General features: G+C 41.4%; 1 protein-coding gene across 1 annotated transcript in view; it reads left to right on the plus strand.

Moving 5' to 3' along the window:
• The window catches only part of VAMP4 (vesicle associated membrane protein 4), a 111671-nt gene that overhangs the window by 22438 nt on the left and 71651 nt on the right, over positions 1-17582 (plus strand). The window contains exons 2-5 of the mRNA XM_069231444.1: positions 251-360; positions 11010-11128; positions 11623-11669; positions 12305-12355. Of these exons, the coding sequence (XP_069087545.1) occupies positions 11063-11128; positions 11623-11669; positions 12305-12355 (164 nt within the window). The 5' untranslated portion in view covers positions 251-360; positions 11010-11062. The remainder of the gene's footprint in view (positions 1-250; positions 361-11009; positions 11129-11622; positions 11670-12304; positions 12356-17582) is intronic.

Consider the following 17582-nt stretch of genomic DNA (forward strand, 5'->3'; position numbering starts at 1 on the left):
AGAGTTCTGTCTATTACTTGCCCTCTGTCCTAGTTACTCAAAAGAACAAATGTAAGAGAGTGGGGCAATGGTGGGAGGGAAAGATAAAAGATGTAGATTGTACCTTGTTAAGATTCTGGTTCTAGAATTGCATCTGTCCACCTCCTGCATCCTACTCCAGTTGGGAGGAAAGTGAGACCATGCATGGTTTGTAATAGTTTGAGTCCTTCACATGTACCACTAATATTTAGTGTTCTAACATTTGTTTCAGGAAAACCTTGAGTACGTCTGGGATCTTTCCTGTTGAATTGGAGCGTAGAACTGAATCTGTACTCTTCACCAATACAGAGAACTGGAGGACGTGTGTTTTTTCAGAACTTGGTAAGTATCTGTTAAACTAGGCAATCAATGACCACAATATGGTGCTCCACTTTAGACTTCAATGTGGGTGTGGTCAGCATAGTCTCGGAGCCTTAATATAGTTATGAGAGATCCTTAAAAAATACTTTGTTCAGTTAATGAGGAAACATTTGCTGCCATCTGCTTTTATTAAGTGTATCCAGTTGTTAAGTCTGTTCACAGAACTGATGTCTGAGGTGATGATTGTGTGCTTTTCATTTTGGTGATGGTGTGCTGTCATTGTGAGGGCTAGTACTGTCACAATTATTGTTGAGAATTAGTACTATTTTTAAAAGCAAAAGAAAACCAATGGAAGAGAGTCTGCATAACCAAGTGTCCGCAACAGTCCTCACATTATTGACCCACCCATTGACAGCACAACAATGTCCTGTAGATTAGCTGTTTTCTGTTACCCCTCTGATAATGCTGGAACTAGCAGCACCCTGAGAATTCACTCTACTGAAGGACAGTAGCCTTGCTCTAAAGTATAGATGAACTTTAAGTAATCCTATCCATCTTTCGTTAAGATCTCATAATGAAGGTGTCTGTAGTTACAGAAATAAAATAAATGGACACTTCCCCTTTCCGTGTAATCAAATATTTGAAGATATCTCTACCCCCCCCCCACACACTCACACACAAAGTTAGCTTTGGTCGTTTCTTGTGGCAACATTATCCAGTTCTGTTACTTCATTAATAATGGCCTGAAAAGGCTTTAGATAATTGAGGTTTCTTGAGGTTGAGATTCAGAATGCAGGGCCATATTACTAATAGGGTTTTGCACCACAGCACACTTTTTAACTGGGTATGCCATATACCCACCAAACAGTGTACCCTAACAGTATGCACTATCCCCTGACGACGGCACATTAGTGAAAGGCAGATTGGAGTTTTGAGCAAGACGAGTGTGCAAGTACCCCTTGCACTCTTGTGGCACTTACTGTAATATTGCCCAGGGAAACTTGTTTAGGAGGGAATCTCTGCGTTATCTGAAGGAAAGGAGGCAACCGACTGGAGAAGCTTCTAGTCAATAGATGGGAATAAATGCTTAGGCAGCGGTGTTGAGCATATATATAGGCTACTAAATGTGTTCTTGTGTGTGCCCCATTGGTGAAACGGAAATGAAGAATAAATGCACACTGCCAATCCATTGAAGAGAATGGTAACAAGCTTGGGCTTTAAACTCTCAACCTTGTACCAGAAATCAATAAAGGGCTTTAATATGGTGGTTCTAATCGACACAGGTGACTTTTAATTTTTTCCAAGGAATTGGCTGCCTGCATACTGATGACATAATCCATAGTCGCAAAGAGCCATTACTGGATGCAGGTTATCACTGCTCAAGAGCCAAGCCTAATTAACTGTTTTCGTTGATGGCACATGTTGAGAAAACGGAGCATTTTAATACAGATCGTGATCTGATTTGGCTGCATCTACCCAGTAGAGAGACCAAGAGACAGCACCACCACATATTCAGTACTGACCACATCATTGCAGACCTAACTTTTTTTTTTGTTTCCCCTCTGAACTGCATTTAAAGGCATGATCTCATCAGATGGAACACCCATGAGATTACGAATACATACGGCTATGCTCTGCCTCTTTTGAACTTTGTAGGAGTACGTAGCTGAGTTTTATTCTGCAGAGGTGCTGCAGACATTGAGTGTAGGAAGTACGTATTGGCATCAGTAAAGTCACAGATTGAGTGATGCTATCTTACAATTGACTGCCAGCAGTGTCAAAAATCATGCCAGGCTGCATTAAGTGTCCAGAGCTTAAAGAAAAGTAGTCTGATTCAGAAGAGATCCAAGTATGAATGTCCCTGGCTGATGTTGGAATTTTGCTTTTTTTGTATTTATTCAACCGAACAGTGTATCTTAATGATCACAAGAAGGGTTTGGACAAAATGCTATAGCACCATTTTGTATCTTTTGTGTGTTTGATGTAATGCCTTAAGTGGCCAAGGCTATGCCCCGACATGAGGCCCTTGCTGACTGTGCTATAGGATCCCAGCTGTTCCTCATTGATCAGGTTTAATGAGGTCAAACCTGTTTGAGGTTTGCTTGTGTTCCCTTCTGTAGGGTGCCCTGCCTTGCAGTTGAGATGGACTTTTCCTATGAGGAGCAGGGTCAGAACCGATTTCCATACAGGTAGGCTCTGTTTAGAGTGATACAGTGGTTTACAAAATGATGGCCTTGAATGCTTCCCAGAGTGGTTTCCAGTGAGTTAGACTATTTGCAAGCATTTCTCATATCAACTTTTGTGTGTTTGATGCAGGGATATTCCTGTGGTGTTGTGTTTAGCTGTGAGTTGGTCCTTCACGCCAATTAAATGTTTGCAGCTGAGTGAGATTACAGAGGTGGTGCTAGAAAAAAACCGGCACAGAGGTTGTTTCGTTAGGAAGCATATGCTGAGGCGATTCCACCCCTAACATGAACAAATGGAAGTTACTCCTACCTTCTTCGTCTACCCTTGTGCAACACTGGGGGTTGCATGTTCTCAAGCAAGCAGGTGCTGCTTTTGTATGACTGCACTCTGGTGGCAGTGGCTTAATTTTTAATCTTTGTTGATAAAGTGCTTTCTGCAAGGATTTTCTGACAGGGCAGTTAGGGGCGTAAAGCGAAGGGTCACTTTGGGCTCCGTTTTTGTAAGGATCAGTTCATTGGACGTGGTTATGACAAACACACAACAAAAGTTGCTAACCACGGGCAACCCTACATTAGAAGAGGTCATGAGAGTGGAGGAAGAGCATTGAGCTTTTCACAAATTTCATTAAGAGAATTAAATGAATCCCACAAGGATGCAGCGCAGTAGTACATAGTATCAATTCAACCTCAAAGAAAAAATCCAAACCTATTTTTTTTAATAGTGGAAAAGCGTCATATGTAAAAGGTGGAAAATCATGCCCAGCTAGAACTGTCCTTTGTAGGATTTGCTAAAAGTTTGGGCCTTTTGCAAAAGTGTCAAAGTTCCTGCAGTGCTTAGTAGAATGTTGCAGGCATTGTTCAGGAAACTGACTAAAGGATTCCATCCATTCTAAGATGGTTGTGATGGGCTTTTGAGGTGGTGTGATGAAGGAGACAAAGTGTATTGATCCTTATGTTGATATTGTATTAGGTGGTGAAAGTTGGTTGAATCTTGTGCAAGGATCACAATGACTACTTCTGGGAAGTGGATTAATCAAAAGTTGTTTCTCCCTGACTGGTCCCCATGTCGTATGAAGGTGGGAAAATATAATTGCTGTGCTTTTATTGGGGAAGTACTTGAGTTTAAGGGACACAGAATTCAGGATACAATTGTGTCAGAGTTAAGGGACTTAAGGTTAAAGAAAGGGCAACACCTGTGAAACACAGTATGTGTCATCATACCCTTTAGCTTAATGCGTAACTTGGATAAGGGGTTGAGGTCATAGCAAGAAAAGGGTGTTATTGAATCTTTTTGATGGTTGTCACCTTTAGTGGTAGCCCGCAAGTGGAATGAGGATATGTGTGGACTTAGTTTAAACAAAGACATTTGGGCCAACTCCATTATCCCCAAAAAATAAGTGACCTATTAGGTAAACCTGGGGTGAGGGTAGTTTTCGAAAATGCACATGGCTTCAATTTGCCACCGAATGGAATTGGCGGAACCTTCCAGACATTTCACTGCTTTCATCTCTTCCCTGGCCTCCTTCTAATATTGTTGCATGCCTTTCAGACTGGCATCAACAGCGTCAGTCTTCCAGAGAATCGTGTTTCATCCTTAAGGGAAAATTGATGGTGATGTTGTCTTTCAATATGCTGTCTTAGTACATGCAGGTAATTTACTGAACTGTGACTCTTACACAAGGTTCTCAAGATTTTTCTGAGAGCAGCAGTTTTTTATTTTTTTTTAATAAAAAGAAAATGTGAATTTTGGGTGGGTAGACCATTGACGTTTTTGGGTTATGTTAATCCCCAAAATGGAATAATGCACAGGCCTGGTTTGGTGAAGTCAGTAGTAGATTACTCTCGTTTATAGTGCTTTGTGAGTTCTACTCCAAATTCGTTCCTAGATATGCTGCTAAAAATTAATTCTTTCTAGCATACTAAAAGAATCAGTCCTTGTTTTGTCTGATGGACGTCGAAAAACCTTTGACTATATGAAAGTGTGAATTGCTAATGCTAGAGCCCTCTAGTCTTATGATCCCAGTTATCAGTGCATTATCACAATAGATGCAAGGCGACTATGCAGATTGTGCGATTCTTACTCCAAATACTAATGTGCAAATGCAACTGGTTGCTTTGCGTCAGGAGCTCTAACTGACTCACAATTACACTATTCTGTCACTGAAAAGGAGTCCTTAGCATGTTTCTGGACTACAGAAACATTTCATTGCTTTGTTTTTTGACAGAGAATTTACTCCCCAAACTAGTCCCATGCCTTTGGTCTATATATATTAAATGTCAGAATTTAAGAATGCCACCCTTCGCATAACCAGACTAACCACTAAGATGTTACATTACAGTTCTGAGACAAAACACATTTCTGGTATTGGCACCCTTGGAGCAGACTTCCTTTCTGGACTTCCTGTCAGCGAAAGAGACCACTTTTAGAGGAAGATGATGTAGAAAATTGTTTCATTGCTATAGATGACATCTTTCAGACTAGTGCTTGCTCAGAAGAGGAATGGATGAATGCTAGTAAGTGCAGTGACGCTCTCAAGAACGTAAAGATCTTCATAAATGAAGCATGGCATAAAGAGAGAATTGTACATTCAGGTCTTCATCCACTTGGTATTACCGCAAATTAATGAACAGTGGAAGATAGTGTTGTGTTGAGGGAAGAAAAACAAATACCTCCTTCCAACATTCGAAAAGGTCTGAATCATCTTGCCCATGAAGATCCGAGGGTCCACTGTCCCTAAGTAAAGGGTTAGAAGCATTTTTTTGGTGACCTTCTATATACAGTTTACATTTTATTTAACAAATGTATAATTTGTAACCATTTGGAGAAAAAAAACCTTAAGGTGAGTTCACCGCCTTTTAAATTCCATAGTTTCCTTCTAGACTGTGGAATGATGTAGGGATAGATATGGTGGGTCCATTTCACTTCTGTCTTCACAATACCGTTATGACTTTGTACAGATGTACTTTTATAATAAATGGCCAGAAGTGCACTTCGCATCTGAACTCATGCAGAAAAATAAAAGCTGCTGAATTTCTAAGAGTAAGCAATATATTTTCGAGAGAAGGGTTCCCAGAGTTACTAGTTTTGGACAACTGTGTCCAGTTTGTTGGTTAAGCTATGCATAGTTAGCTGGCTGATTCTGATGCAAAGCATCTTTAGAGCTCTTTCTATCATCCACAACCAAATTGCCTTATTGAGACAATGAACAGGGGTTTGACAGACTGTATTAAGTGGGCCAAAAGTAATGGATGTGTAATTGATCAGGTGCATGTAGTGATTTTATTGTACCAAACCTCATTCGGTGACTAGGGTGTCACTCTTTGAATTAAGGTGGTGCAAACCAACATCTGTGTTTCCCGCTTCGATGTTCAGTGGCTTAAACAAAAGGGGTATGAAAACAGTTCAAAAGCTGTCCACAAAAAAAGATTTGGAGAATTTCAGGAAAAGCAAAGACTATAATACAACAATAGAAAACATGCTAACTAGGGTTTCTGTTTCTGTAGGTGATGTTGTGCACATCAAGAACCCAGGCCTTGTTAGGAAAGGATACATGTTCTAGTGACCCCATTACTGTAGAAAAAGTATGATACAATGCAGTCGGGGCCAATGGCGGAATACTGAAGGGTCACAACAATGCTGTCTAATGCAAATGTACAACCAGGGAGTAATGATATTGTGGTTGGCGCACCCCCTTAGAAAGTTGATGTGCCCTATTTAGCAGTGGATTACCGATTTTAGTTTTTTCTGAACACTGACACTTCGGTAGTGGTAGAAAATGTGGGTGATTCAGGAGACTCAGAGGTGAAAGTTTATAGGCAGGGGCTGGGCCTCTTGTCTTACGATGAGCAGCCAGTCTATGCAGACTGTGTGTGAAGCTGTGCACTTAGCTGCCATGATTGGGCTTGTGCTTGGAGCAGCACCATCACTACCCGCTGTGAGCCATTAGCTTACACACAGAGCTGTCTGCACTGCAGAAAGAGAGTAAAATTATGAAAAGGAACACCATTCTCCCCCACCCCCACCCCTCCTCTCAGGAAAAACAGCTCCTGAATTGTAGACTATGGATCAACGTCCTGCAGTTTTCAAACTGTGTAAAAGTGATACCCCCAGACCTCCCCCCACTTGTTTCCAGGTTTAACCTGCTTTGCTCAAGAATGGGGGTACTCACAGAGCTGCAGTGAACCATGGCTGGTATCGCTGTTAGCCAGTCTCCTAGAGGCGTGGAACATAGACATGCAGATTTCACACTGACGTCTTATTGGAGAGGCTGTAGATCTGCTTGATACATGGAAAACCACCTTCTTTCTGGAAGGACGAAGGAGAGTCCCTTATCCAGCAGAATTCTGTCTGCCCAAGCAGGAAAAGCCCAGCTAGTGAGACCAGGAGAGGAGCTGCAAAGAAGAATCATGTTTGTCAGAGAGTATGAGAGTACAGTCTCTCGACCTCCTTACTTGTTTGAAGATTGGGTTTGTCACTAGTGAGTCTCCTGACCACCACAGTCAAAAATGGAGGAACTGTGCTGTCTTTGTTTTTACTGTACCAGAAGACCTCACACCAACCTCTACAGTAGGAAGAGGGTTCCCCTCTGCAGGAGCTGGAGTAATGTGCCTTAACTAATGCTTTACTGGGCGATGCAGAGACTGGGCTGCATAGTTGAGACCCAGTAACCCCAAGCACATCTACTTTCTGTGTGAGAATAACAGCTGCACACTAATGGTCTAAGATCTGAGTGCATGCAACAACCAGGTAAATCCATCTTCTGAGAGACCTTGACTGTGAGATAGACTAAACGTCACGTTTTGGTAGGACTTGAAGTGCTATCTGCAAATAATATCCAAACTGCCTTGATAACCAATTGCAGGAAAGGTTTTCCACTGTTGCCATAGTAGGCTTGCACATGTGCTGGCTCTAAGACATGGGGACCAAGTACGAATTTGGTGGTCCCGACGCGGGACTTCCAAACTTGTGGGGAGGACGCCATGGCTGTGGCGCTCCTGCCCTATTACAAGATTTCTACCGGTCGGACCTGGCTGACCGGTGGAAACCTTCAAATAGAGCATTCCCGCTGGTCAGACCGGCAGGAACAGTTCCACGAGGTAGCACTTGACTCCTTAAAGGGAGCTGAGTGCTATCTCGTACCACGGTGGGGGCAGACCAGCATCCTTGGAATGCGCACTGTCTGCAAACCAGACAGTGCGCATTCCACTGGTGCTGGGGGGGGGGCACTTGCTCTCAGCCAGTCTTTTCATGGTGGGGTAACACCCATGAAAAGGCTGGTGGAATGCAAGGTTGTAATCAGCCAGGTGACACTGAGTTCAGTGCTGACTGATTACAACCAAGACCTCCGCTGACCCATTGGGATCTTGAATCCTGGCGGAGACGGCGGTCTGCTGGCGAGTCCTCCTGCCAACCTTGTAATGTGTGGTCAGACTAACACAGCTGTGGCTGTCGGGCCCCCACCTCGATTTTGGCGGTCTTGTGACCTCCAGACTTGTAATCCAACCCTTAATATTCTGTGTTTTGAACCTCATAGATCCCATTGTGGACATCCCTGTAGTGCTCCTTCTTCCTTTTTGTACTGTATTACTTTTTGGTGTGGTTGAAGTACATCTCTTCACTAAAAAGAGAAGCTCTGGGCTGGACAATAACTGTTTATTGTGTGACTGAGTTCTGAGTTTCTACTCCAGATACTACCTTCCTGAGACATCTTTGGCTGCTTTCTATCTTGAGAGTTGATGCAGTAGGGGAGTATTTGTCCCAGTTTGGTATTCTTTAATAGAAATGGCCCTGGGACATTTGTGGTAAATGGCACCAACCACCGTTATTGGGGCCCAGTAAATCCTGCTTTCCCTTTGCCAGCCAAACAGATTTTGAGTGACTTGTGCATCAGTTGTACAGATGATTGTCTGGCTCCATCTGTTTGATATGTAGCAAATGTCTCTTCCCTTTTCTTGAGGCATTAAGAGGCCCCTGTTAAGTCTCAGCTCTTGGCCTTTACTGGGTTTGCTGTGATTGTTGGCCCATTGTACCAGCTCTTTTATGAGGTCACAAGGCCAGAATATTGGCAAGACAGACACTCTTCCAGGCTCAGACAAGATCCTTGGAGTGCTGATAGAAGTTTACCACCCACCGTTTGCCAACCAGCAAGGTGGACATGTAAGAGCAGGGACTTCCCCATCCACTGAGAGGGTGAATAGAATGTTGGTAAATGGTGGTGACCGTTTGCTAATCACGTGTGAAATGTTTCTGATGAAATAAAGGACAGAAGGGTGACTGATTTGGTAGTAGCTCAAAATGGGGGCAAGGACGGTGAACTACAATGGCAGAAATGTAAAACAAGGACAGTGCGCCTTGTTTCCTTCACCTTTCTGCCTAAAATTATAGTGCTCTGTCACAATTATTTAACAGGCTAATGAAACTCCACTTTAGGAAGGGCTCAGGGACAGAATGGAGGTCTGGTTATTTGGCTCTTCAAGGGAGCTCATGGAGGGCCTCCCTGGTATCTGTAGTTATATGACCACCGTAGACTGCTCAACTCTCTTTGCTTAATTCTCGTGCACTCATTTCAGGCCTTGTGTCTGCTGATATATGCATTGGGCAAACCTTAGTAGTGAATTACAGGGGCTCATGTTTTGAGAAATGAGCGGTCATGTTGATATCTATCTTTTTAAACTGATCTTTTGAGTCCTGAAAGAATTTGCTACAATAGACCATACAAGCCAAGCAGTTGCTTGTGTATATAACTAAAGCTGTAAAGGATGAAGATTTTCTCAAAGGATCTATAAAACGAATCCTGCTCTGGGGAAAGAGCTGTGTGATGTCTGTACTGCTAACAGTGTTAGGGGTGGAGAAGACCATTTTGTCAAATCTGACATTGACGCCATAAAGGTCTTTATGGGTTTAGAATGAACACTGTTTGGGCTAAATACCTGTATCTGTGTTTCTTGTGCTAATTTATAGCACCGTGTGACTAAAATAAACTTGAGGGGGAGAGATGATTTTGTTGAGGGCTTTTGGGTTAATGGTTATGAATGAGTTTGTTCTGTCTCTAGAGAATCCCCTTTTAAGGATATAGAGACTCACATTCTAGGCTTTATTTGCATTGCGGAATTAGGATGGGTCTGCTTACTTGCTGACATAAGTGCTGGTGATGAAAAAGGCTTTTGTAGTACTTGTGCAGCTTGGAGGTTTAGAGATGATGAGAGCTCTTTGTCTAGTGCTAACCGTGCAAGAGATGCAGAGTGACGTGTTCGTATTGATCGCGCTTACAAGTAAATGTTTGGGATTAGGAGGCCTATATTGGTATATTAAGTGGCCTCGACTACTTCTGAAGCTTCTGTGGTAAATGTTGGTGTGCGACATAGCCATATTTCTGAATTTGCTACAGTGCAAAGCCCCAGGAGCAACACTTTAGTGCACTCCCCGGTTGGATCCAGTGTCTTTTATTTTCCAGTCATCCATGACGTGTCAGCTTTAAGGGTTCGCCAAGTTGATGAATGTCCTCCTTTTGGCTATCAAGGACTCTACCTTCGACAAAGACGGTTGTAATGCATGATTGGTTACCCTGGAATTTGCTTTTTCTGCTCTCCAGCTATCAGCGGCTCATTGGCAGCACAGTAAAATCATGAAAGATTGGGTGCCTCTCACCCTCCTAGCAACATGACCTCTGCACCCTTGCAGTGACTGCTAAGGTGCCCAAACCATGATAACTGGTGTTTTGGGAACACTAACCATGTGAGCTGAGTTGGTGAATAAAACCACTGATAACTCTTTGGAACTTCCAACGTTCCTAAAACTTTGACTTATGTGTCATGATTGTATTTTTGTTTTTCACTGTTGTCTACCCAAAGACCTACTGAGGTAAGAACCTGATGCTCACCTTTTAGAACTGTGGATAGGGTTCATTCATATCTACTGTGGGCCTACTGTACACTACAAACAGAATAATATTGGGTCCCTATAGCTGGAATCCTAGGAGTTAGTTTGCATATGCCTTCTTTTAATCCCATATTTTTTTCTTTTACTTCTATTAAAGAAACATTGTTATGCTTCCCTCAAACCCACCCCACCCCCATCAGCACCAGGAAGATATCGGCCTTTTCACAGACATTGACAACTCATTTCTGTCAATGGCCAGTGCTGTAAATGATGCTGTCAGTTACTTTCACAGCGTAGTTCACTCAAGCAACTAGGAAAGAGGAATGTCACACTCAGCATGGCACATTCACGCCATCTCCCGCATACAGACTTGCTACAGTGGATGAGACATATTGTAGTCGGAGGAATAAATCGCAGTAGAGAATCATGAAAACTGATAATGTATCAGTACTAGAAATGTTGTTGGATAATATTGAAATAGAGATGGTGATTTTAGTTTGAAATTGGCTACTAGAAGAATGGTAAAGTATTTATCACTGGAGGTTATCGGAGAGGAAGGGTGGACCTGCAATACTCTAACCTTACTGTCTTTTACTCTTCCGCAGGCAGAGTTTACCCTCCTTACATCACCAAGGGCATTCTGTCACGGGAGGCTACAATGCCTCCCAAGTTCAAACGCCACCTGAATGACGATGAGGTCACAGGATCGGTGAAGAGTGAAAGGGTGAGTTTAATCTTGATGCCCTCTCCAGCACAGCAATATATCGAGGAAATAATTGCCTAAAGTTCATTTTTCAGTTACTGTGGTCAATAAACAGGAAGGCCAACAAAAGAGCAACTCTGTTATAAAACAAGTAAAAGGGGTTAAAACTGAACTTTTAACGGTAGGAATAGTTGAGGCTGTTATCTTATGCTTAAAATACGCCATGATTAGAATCTTAGAAAAACTAGAATATGTGCGATGGCAGCAGAAGACTCTCCCAGGACTGCACCAAAAGGTTAAAAAAAAAAAAAATGAAATGAAGAAAATGTCTGATATAATATCTTTGCTATCTCCATTTAGTGCAAAAAAGTTGTGATTTTATCTGAAAGTACAGTTGATTTTGTTGGTTTGGACATTTATGGCATAGTACGCTACCACATGGAGTCTTTCCTCTGTTAATTACAAGCATGGTATGAAGGGGAATCTAAATGTTTATTTTCTCTTTTTAATGACAGAGAAATCTACTTGAGGAAGATTCTGATGAAGAGGAGGATTTTTTCTTGTAAGTATGCAAGTCTTTTCCGGCTGTCCGAGGTAGTTCTTGTGGGTGTTGCGCGCTGGTCACTGTTGTGTTAACAAATGCCAGATCACGTTCATATGTGGTCTTTTTGTGTATGTTCAGTTACTTATCCAATTTGTGTAGTTTTGAGCTTGTCCAGTTGTGTTAGACATACTTGTTTGTGTATTTCAAAGACTATTGCTTTCTCTTTGTGAGTAGTTTGCATCCCCCAAACTCCCGGCATTCACCACAGTGTTCAGACTGAGATATTCTGGACTGCTGAGCAGTAAACATTAATTTGGGAACCAGACTTTTGCTCAGCAAAGGCTCCTTTACCCCTCCTGCTCCCTCTGCACGATATTTCAAGGTAGTAGATTTCCTTGTTGAAACCAAAAACGGGCGTTCTAGCAATCATATGATATTTATGCCATTGGACTAATTTATGTAGTAGTGTTGGTTGAGCCGTTGTCTTGAAAAAAAGTTATAAAAAATATATTGGGGAACTTTCAGAGCTTACTATCTCCACATTTTTCCAACTACCCACATAGATTGATGGGTGCTAGGAATGGTTTGATTGTTGGAAGTACTTTGTGCCATCACTTGACTTTAATTTTACTTTGCCTTTCTCACTCTTTAAGGAGAGGACCGTCTGGCCCAAAATTCGGACCCAATAATGACAGGATCAGACAGTAAGTTCTATGTGGTCAATATCTCACAGAAAGCTGTAGGATTTATTTTTGGAATCTCTCTACTGATCCAACCCTTTTTTTAAATTTTTATTTTTTATTTTTAACTGAATGCAATTAAGAGGTTTTCTTAAGCAATATTTTTTGGTTTTATCCAAGTTTATTGCCATCATTCTTGGTAGTCTGAATCCTTAAACCTGTCAGTATGTACTAGGACACCGTACATTTTGGTCATGATTATCTAGTGTTTGAAAAATTATTTTTTTCCTTGTGACGTATGCTCTGTTTTTACCATTTGTATGGGCATGATTCTTATTTAGACTCTGAAACGTTTCCAATGTCTTTAATCTGTATTCTCTTACTTTCCCTCTATGTCTGTTTGTGTATTATTGAAATTGGAATGCCTTTTTGACTAAGACAAAAAAAGATGCTTTGTATGTCTTAATATGTATATTTCTTTATAAAGATCATGGAAGTGTTTTATTCATCTTCACTAGGTTGAGTCATTGCACGATCAAATGAATATTAGATAGTGGGGTGGGTGGGGCTTGGGGTTTTATCATAACCTTAGGGATCAGGGCTCCCTATGGGTGTAGACTGTAACAATAGTGTCACCATAGGTATTTCCACCTGCCTCCTTGTAAATTAATGCATACTATTAAGTAGTATGTGCATAATTAAGTCACTTTCTGTTGTATTTTTATTTTATTTTATGTATAAGTAAAAGCACTGGCTGAACAATTAATTATTAGGCATTTGTTGCATACCTGTGGTATGGTGCATTTGCCCACACGACCTAAACGAGTGAAATTCACCAGTTCTAGTTTAGAAAACTAACTATAACTTGCACCCCAGTCATGTGCTGCTTATGACCTCTCATATTACATTACTCATGACATGTTGAGGCACATCACTGACGTTTCAAATGACATCCTAGACGTCATTAAGCCCTGGATGCATATGTGCACAGTATAATATGCTATTTATTACCATTGTTGAGGATGGAGCACCGTGTCTCTCTCAAGGCTTCACATCTTTTAGTCATGGCCCCTTCCCACCCATCGGTGGTATAGAAAAGAGAAAAAAAAGTTTCTGCATATATACTCCTGCCAATGTGTAATATAAAATTGCAATTGATTAAGTATGGGTCAGGCGCACTTTCAATAGAAAAGGCATTTTTTGATTTGTCTTTAACTATGTCCTCCATCAACAAATCTGCCAGATTTGGCACTGGTTTACCATTGTTCGCTAAGGTCTGCCATGCTACATTTTGTGCAGTTACGTTTCGTAATAAAATGTGAGGGGTGTCTGAGAAGATGTGTTCTCCCATCTTAACTCCCATAGGAAACTGTGCATACACCTGCAGCCAAAACCACTAAATTGATTTACACCAAATCTGGTGTGAATGTAGAACGTAACTCCGAAAGCGTGCTTTTGTTGATTTGGTGTGAATTTGTCAGTCCGTGAGTTTTTAGTGTTTGGAAAGGTTGCTGGGTGGGCTTGATGGGGAAACACTTTTGTATAATTTGTCAGTCCATTTGCTTTGTAATATAACTTTGGCACTGTTTGACGAATATGCATGAAATTTGGCTGAGTTTGTCGAGCTTTTTTGAAATGTATGCCACTTCATCAAGAAAGGGCATTTAATAAGTAGGATAATCGAGTGTTAATAAGCCTGGTAGAGACTGAAGGATTAGTTTGCTGGTGGTATGTTAAATTTTGTGTCTACCATAGAGGGGGGAGGGTGCCGTTGAGAGGGTGTGGGGGGGTGTATTACAATTCTCATTTCATTACTGCTGTGGCACTGTTTTACTAGATCGACATTAAATGGCATTGCATTGCATAAAGTGTTGCAGGCAATTAGACCTGGTGCAGACATTTCACGATTTGTTAAAATAATTTTGATTTATTAATAACGTTGGCATCTTTTGATAGAGCTGCCTGAAATTTGACAATGCCTCAGCTTGTTTGGCCTTTGTTGGTATTCTTAAGTTAATATAGATACATTTTGGGTAGTTCAGGGTTTTGCAAAAAAATGTTCATTGGCAATATGGTAAAATAGAAGAAGTTTGAAAGGATTTGCTTTCTATCCATCTGTCTTTTGTGGCAGTCTGTCAATGAGGGAGGGGCGAAACTAGAAGGGAGACAATAACATTTTCAATTGTTTATCTTCAGTGCTGTTTGAATTTCCTTCAAATGTGAATGGCAGTTAGAACGTTACACCCACTTCACCTGTATCTGGTTTGGGGCAGATTTCTGTGGTTTTGTGTGTAAAATCTGATTCAAACTAGAACGTCCCTGTAACTTTTTTTTTTTTTTTTTGTTAAACGTGAAGTATTGTTTAATTGCCATCATTAATCCAGTTGCTGTCACGGCCAACCCCCTGCATACAACCATCCCCATGCTGTGGGTCGGTGAGTGGCTGTATGGGTGTAACTGGTCCTGTGTGAATGGATGAGTCGGTATGTGAGCTGGTAAGTGACTGTGTGGGTCTTTTGAGCGTGAGCAGCTGTATGGGTCTGTGAGTTGGCGTATTTTTATTTTTTTATTTTATTTATAATATTTGGGCCCTGGATTCACACAGAGGGGAGGAGGAGGAAGGGCTTCGCTGAGTTCTGCAGAGGATTTTTGGGCAAATTCTTGTCCATGAGGTGTCCCTGATAGACCCCTCCTCCATCAGTCCTGTTGGGTCACGATACCTCTACCCTGACTCCTTAACTTATTTTATATTTATTTTCTCTCGGTCTGCCCTGAGCCAGTAAACAAAATGGTGGCCACAACTTTTCTCCCAGGTTGGGGCCAGCTAATCGCGCATTGCTGGTGGTGCATGAATCCACTGCACTAGATATGCATTTTGTTTTCTTTAATAATTCCGAAACTACTGAAAAATTTACACAACTACGAAAAGTGATCTTTCTCGACCAGAATGTAGCTTTGTGACAAATTTGGTGTATTCGTCCAGCGGTTCAGGCTTTAGTTGTGTCTAAAATCCCAATGGGAAATTAATTACTTGGGGAAAACACATTTTGGGAAGCCTCCTTTTTCTCGGCCCTGCTTCACGAATCTCCCTGAAGCTTTCCAGCCAGCAGCTGAAGTGATTGTCAAACTAGTTTAGAAAATTTCTTGAAGATTCCTCAAACTGCAGCAAATTATTGGCAAAACAAAACTATTTCCCAGTGGAAAGTAGGTCCTAAATTTAGGTACCTAATGGCGATGCTATTAGGATATAAAATATCCTACTAGCATTGCCAGTAGGTGTATATATAGTTAGGACCTACTTCCATAAGACAAACTACTGAAGGCCATGCATAGTACAGGGTTGACCGCTTCCAGAGGCTTAGGGGCAATGCCTGGCTGCAAGGGTTAGCTGTATGTTCAATTTAAAATATGATGAAAAATCCACATATTTACTGGCAGTTAACTGACTTTATTGGAGGGTATGGTAATAAAATCATGGTTTATGCTTAAAAAAAATAAAATAATCAAATGCACTGCCATCTGATGATGTAATGAGCAGTTCATGATTGGGGTGCAAGTTGTAGTCCGTTCATTAAACTAGAAATGGCGAAGCTCATTTGTTTTCCTCGCTTAAGCACCAAAGTAGAACTAAACTTTTTATGTTGGGGCGTTTTGGTCATTTTCATAGTTGTGGTCCAAACTATACCAATAAAGAACAATTGTAAAACCGTTCCAAATGGAATTTAGCCATAAAATGCGAACACAGGAATATATTACAATCACACAGTGGGTGCCAGTGAATAAAACATGCTTGGTCCTCTTAAACATAATACACGTGTGATAAATGTGATCTTGGTGAGTATCCACTATACAAAACAGCACGTTCCATTAATATGATAGATAATATTTTTAAGGGTCCGTACCACACTTAATGTTGTGATCCCACCAGAGTTATGGTATCTTAATCAGGATTCTGAAAGGTGAAGCCATTGTAGAGAAGAAGTCAGGGTGTTGGTTGGCCCTAGGTTCAATTAAGTGGTCTCCAAATAGTAGGCAAGCCCTTAGTGGGTGGGGGTGGGGGTCAGAAAAAAACCTCCTGTGATAATGCAACCATGTACAGAATGCTTCTGGGCTGTGTGCGCTCCGTGGAGGTGCCAATAAAGCCACAGCGTATACCATTCAAGGAGCACAGTTACCAGAACAGAGGTTCCTGTGCATGGCCTTATGTAGTCGCCACCATCTGTTTGACTTCCCTACAAAGAGCTTGACTTTTTTTTCAGAGAGAATTCCATTAGCATACAGCAGAGTCAAAGAAGATGGCACATGGATAAAACTGAATGTCATGGATTGTGCATGTGAGCATTGGAGACACTAAAGTTTAGTGTAGGATGTGGAAGGTACTGTGGTCAAGTGTGCAGTTGAATTTTACAAATGATCATAATCTCACATTTGGTCACTTCTGAATGCTGAGGTGTAATTTGTTAGTAACCTAGAGTGAAAGAGGAGGAACATGAATAACAGTATGTAGTGAGGATAGTGGCTGCAATGCTGCAAAGGGTGCAAGTTCTAGAATGTTCTGCAATTCAAGCAGTTCATTTTGAAGTTTCTCTTGTGGGGGAATGAAATCTAGTTCAAGGTCTACATCACAATTTTAGACTTGACCTGTGCACAACATTGGACTGCTCTGATTTTAATATAGCTGAAGTTCTGTTATATTTTTCCTGGCCTGAAATGGGGGATTCTGGGGAGGGGTGATGAGAATTATGCAGTTCAATCTCAAGTTTCTCATAATTGTTTTCAGAGTGCCATTGCTTCTCTGCTGTGGTGAACTCACCTACTCCTAGGTTCCAGTTTCTGTACCCTTTACGCTTCTGTGCTATTCAAAGTTGACATTGTAGACATGGCAATAGACTGTTTGTGAAGTGGTTCATGTAGTTTTTAGGGTGAGCGCGCAAGCGCTTTGACCTGTTGTTAGTATTGTGGGCTTTTAAGTACGCCCACCTCACACCCATCACGTTCACTTATTCCTGGGCTTGCCTTTAAAAAAATCAATTGACCTCATTGGTAATTGCTTTACGTTTGTTACGCCTTTAGTCTGTTTTTGTCATGCTGTGCAGACTGCCCCTGTTACGTGGATTGTTCCACAATTGACAAGATCCTTTAGCGTGGGTGAACTTTTTTTTTTTTTTTCTTCTCTTTTCTTTTTCCTCTCTCCCCTTTGTGCTGCATGGCAGCCATGGCGCTCATAGCAAGAAAAGGCTCAACAGGGTGA

The sequence above is a fragment of the Pleurodeles waltl genome, chromosome 4_2 (genome assembly GCF_031143425.1).
Source record: "Pleurodeles waltl isolate 20211129_DDA chromosome 4_2, aPleWal1.hap1.20221129, whole genome shotgun sequence".
In the NCBI taxonomy this organism is placed as follows: Eukaryota; Metazoa; Chordata; class Amphibia; order Caudata; family Salamandridae; genus Pleurodeles; species Pleurodeles waltl.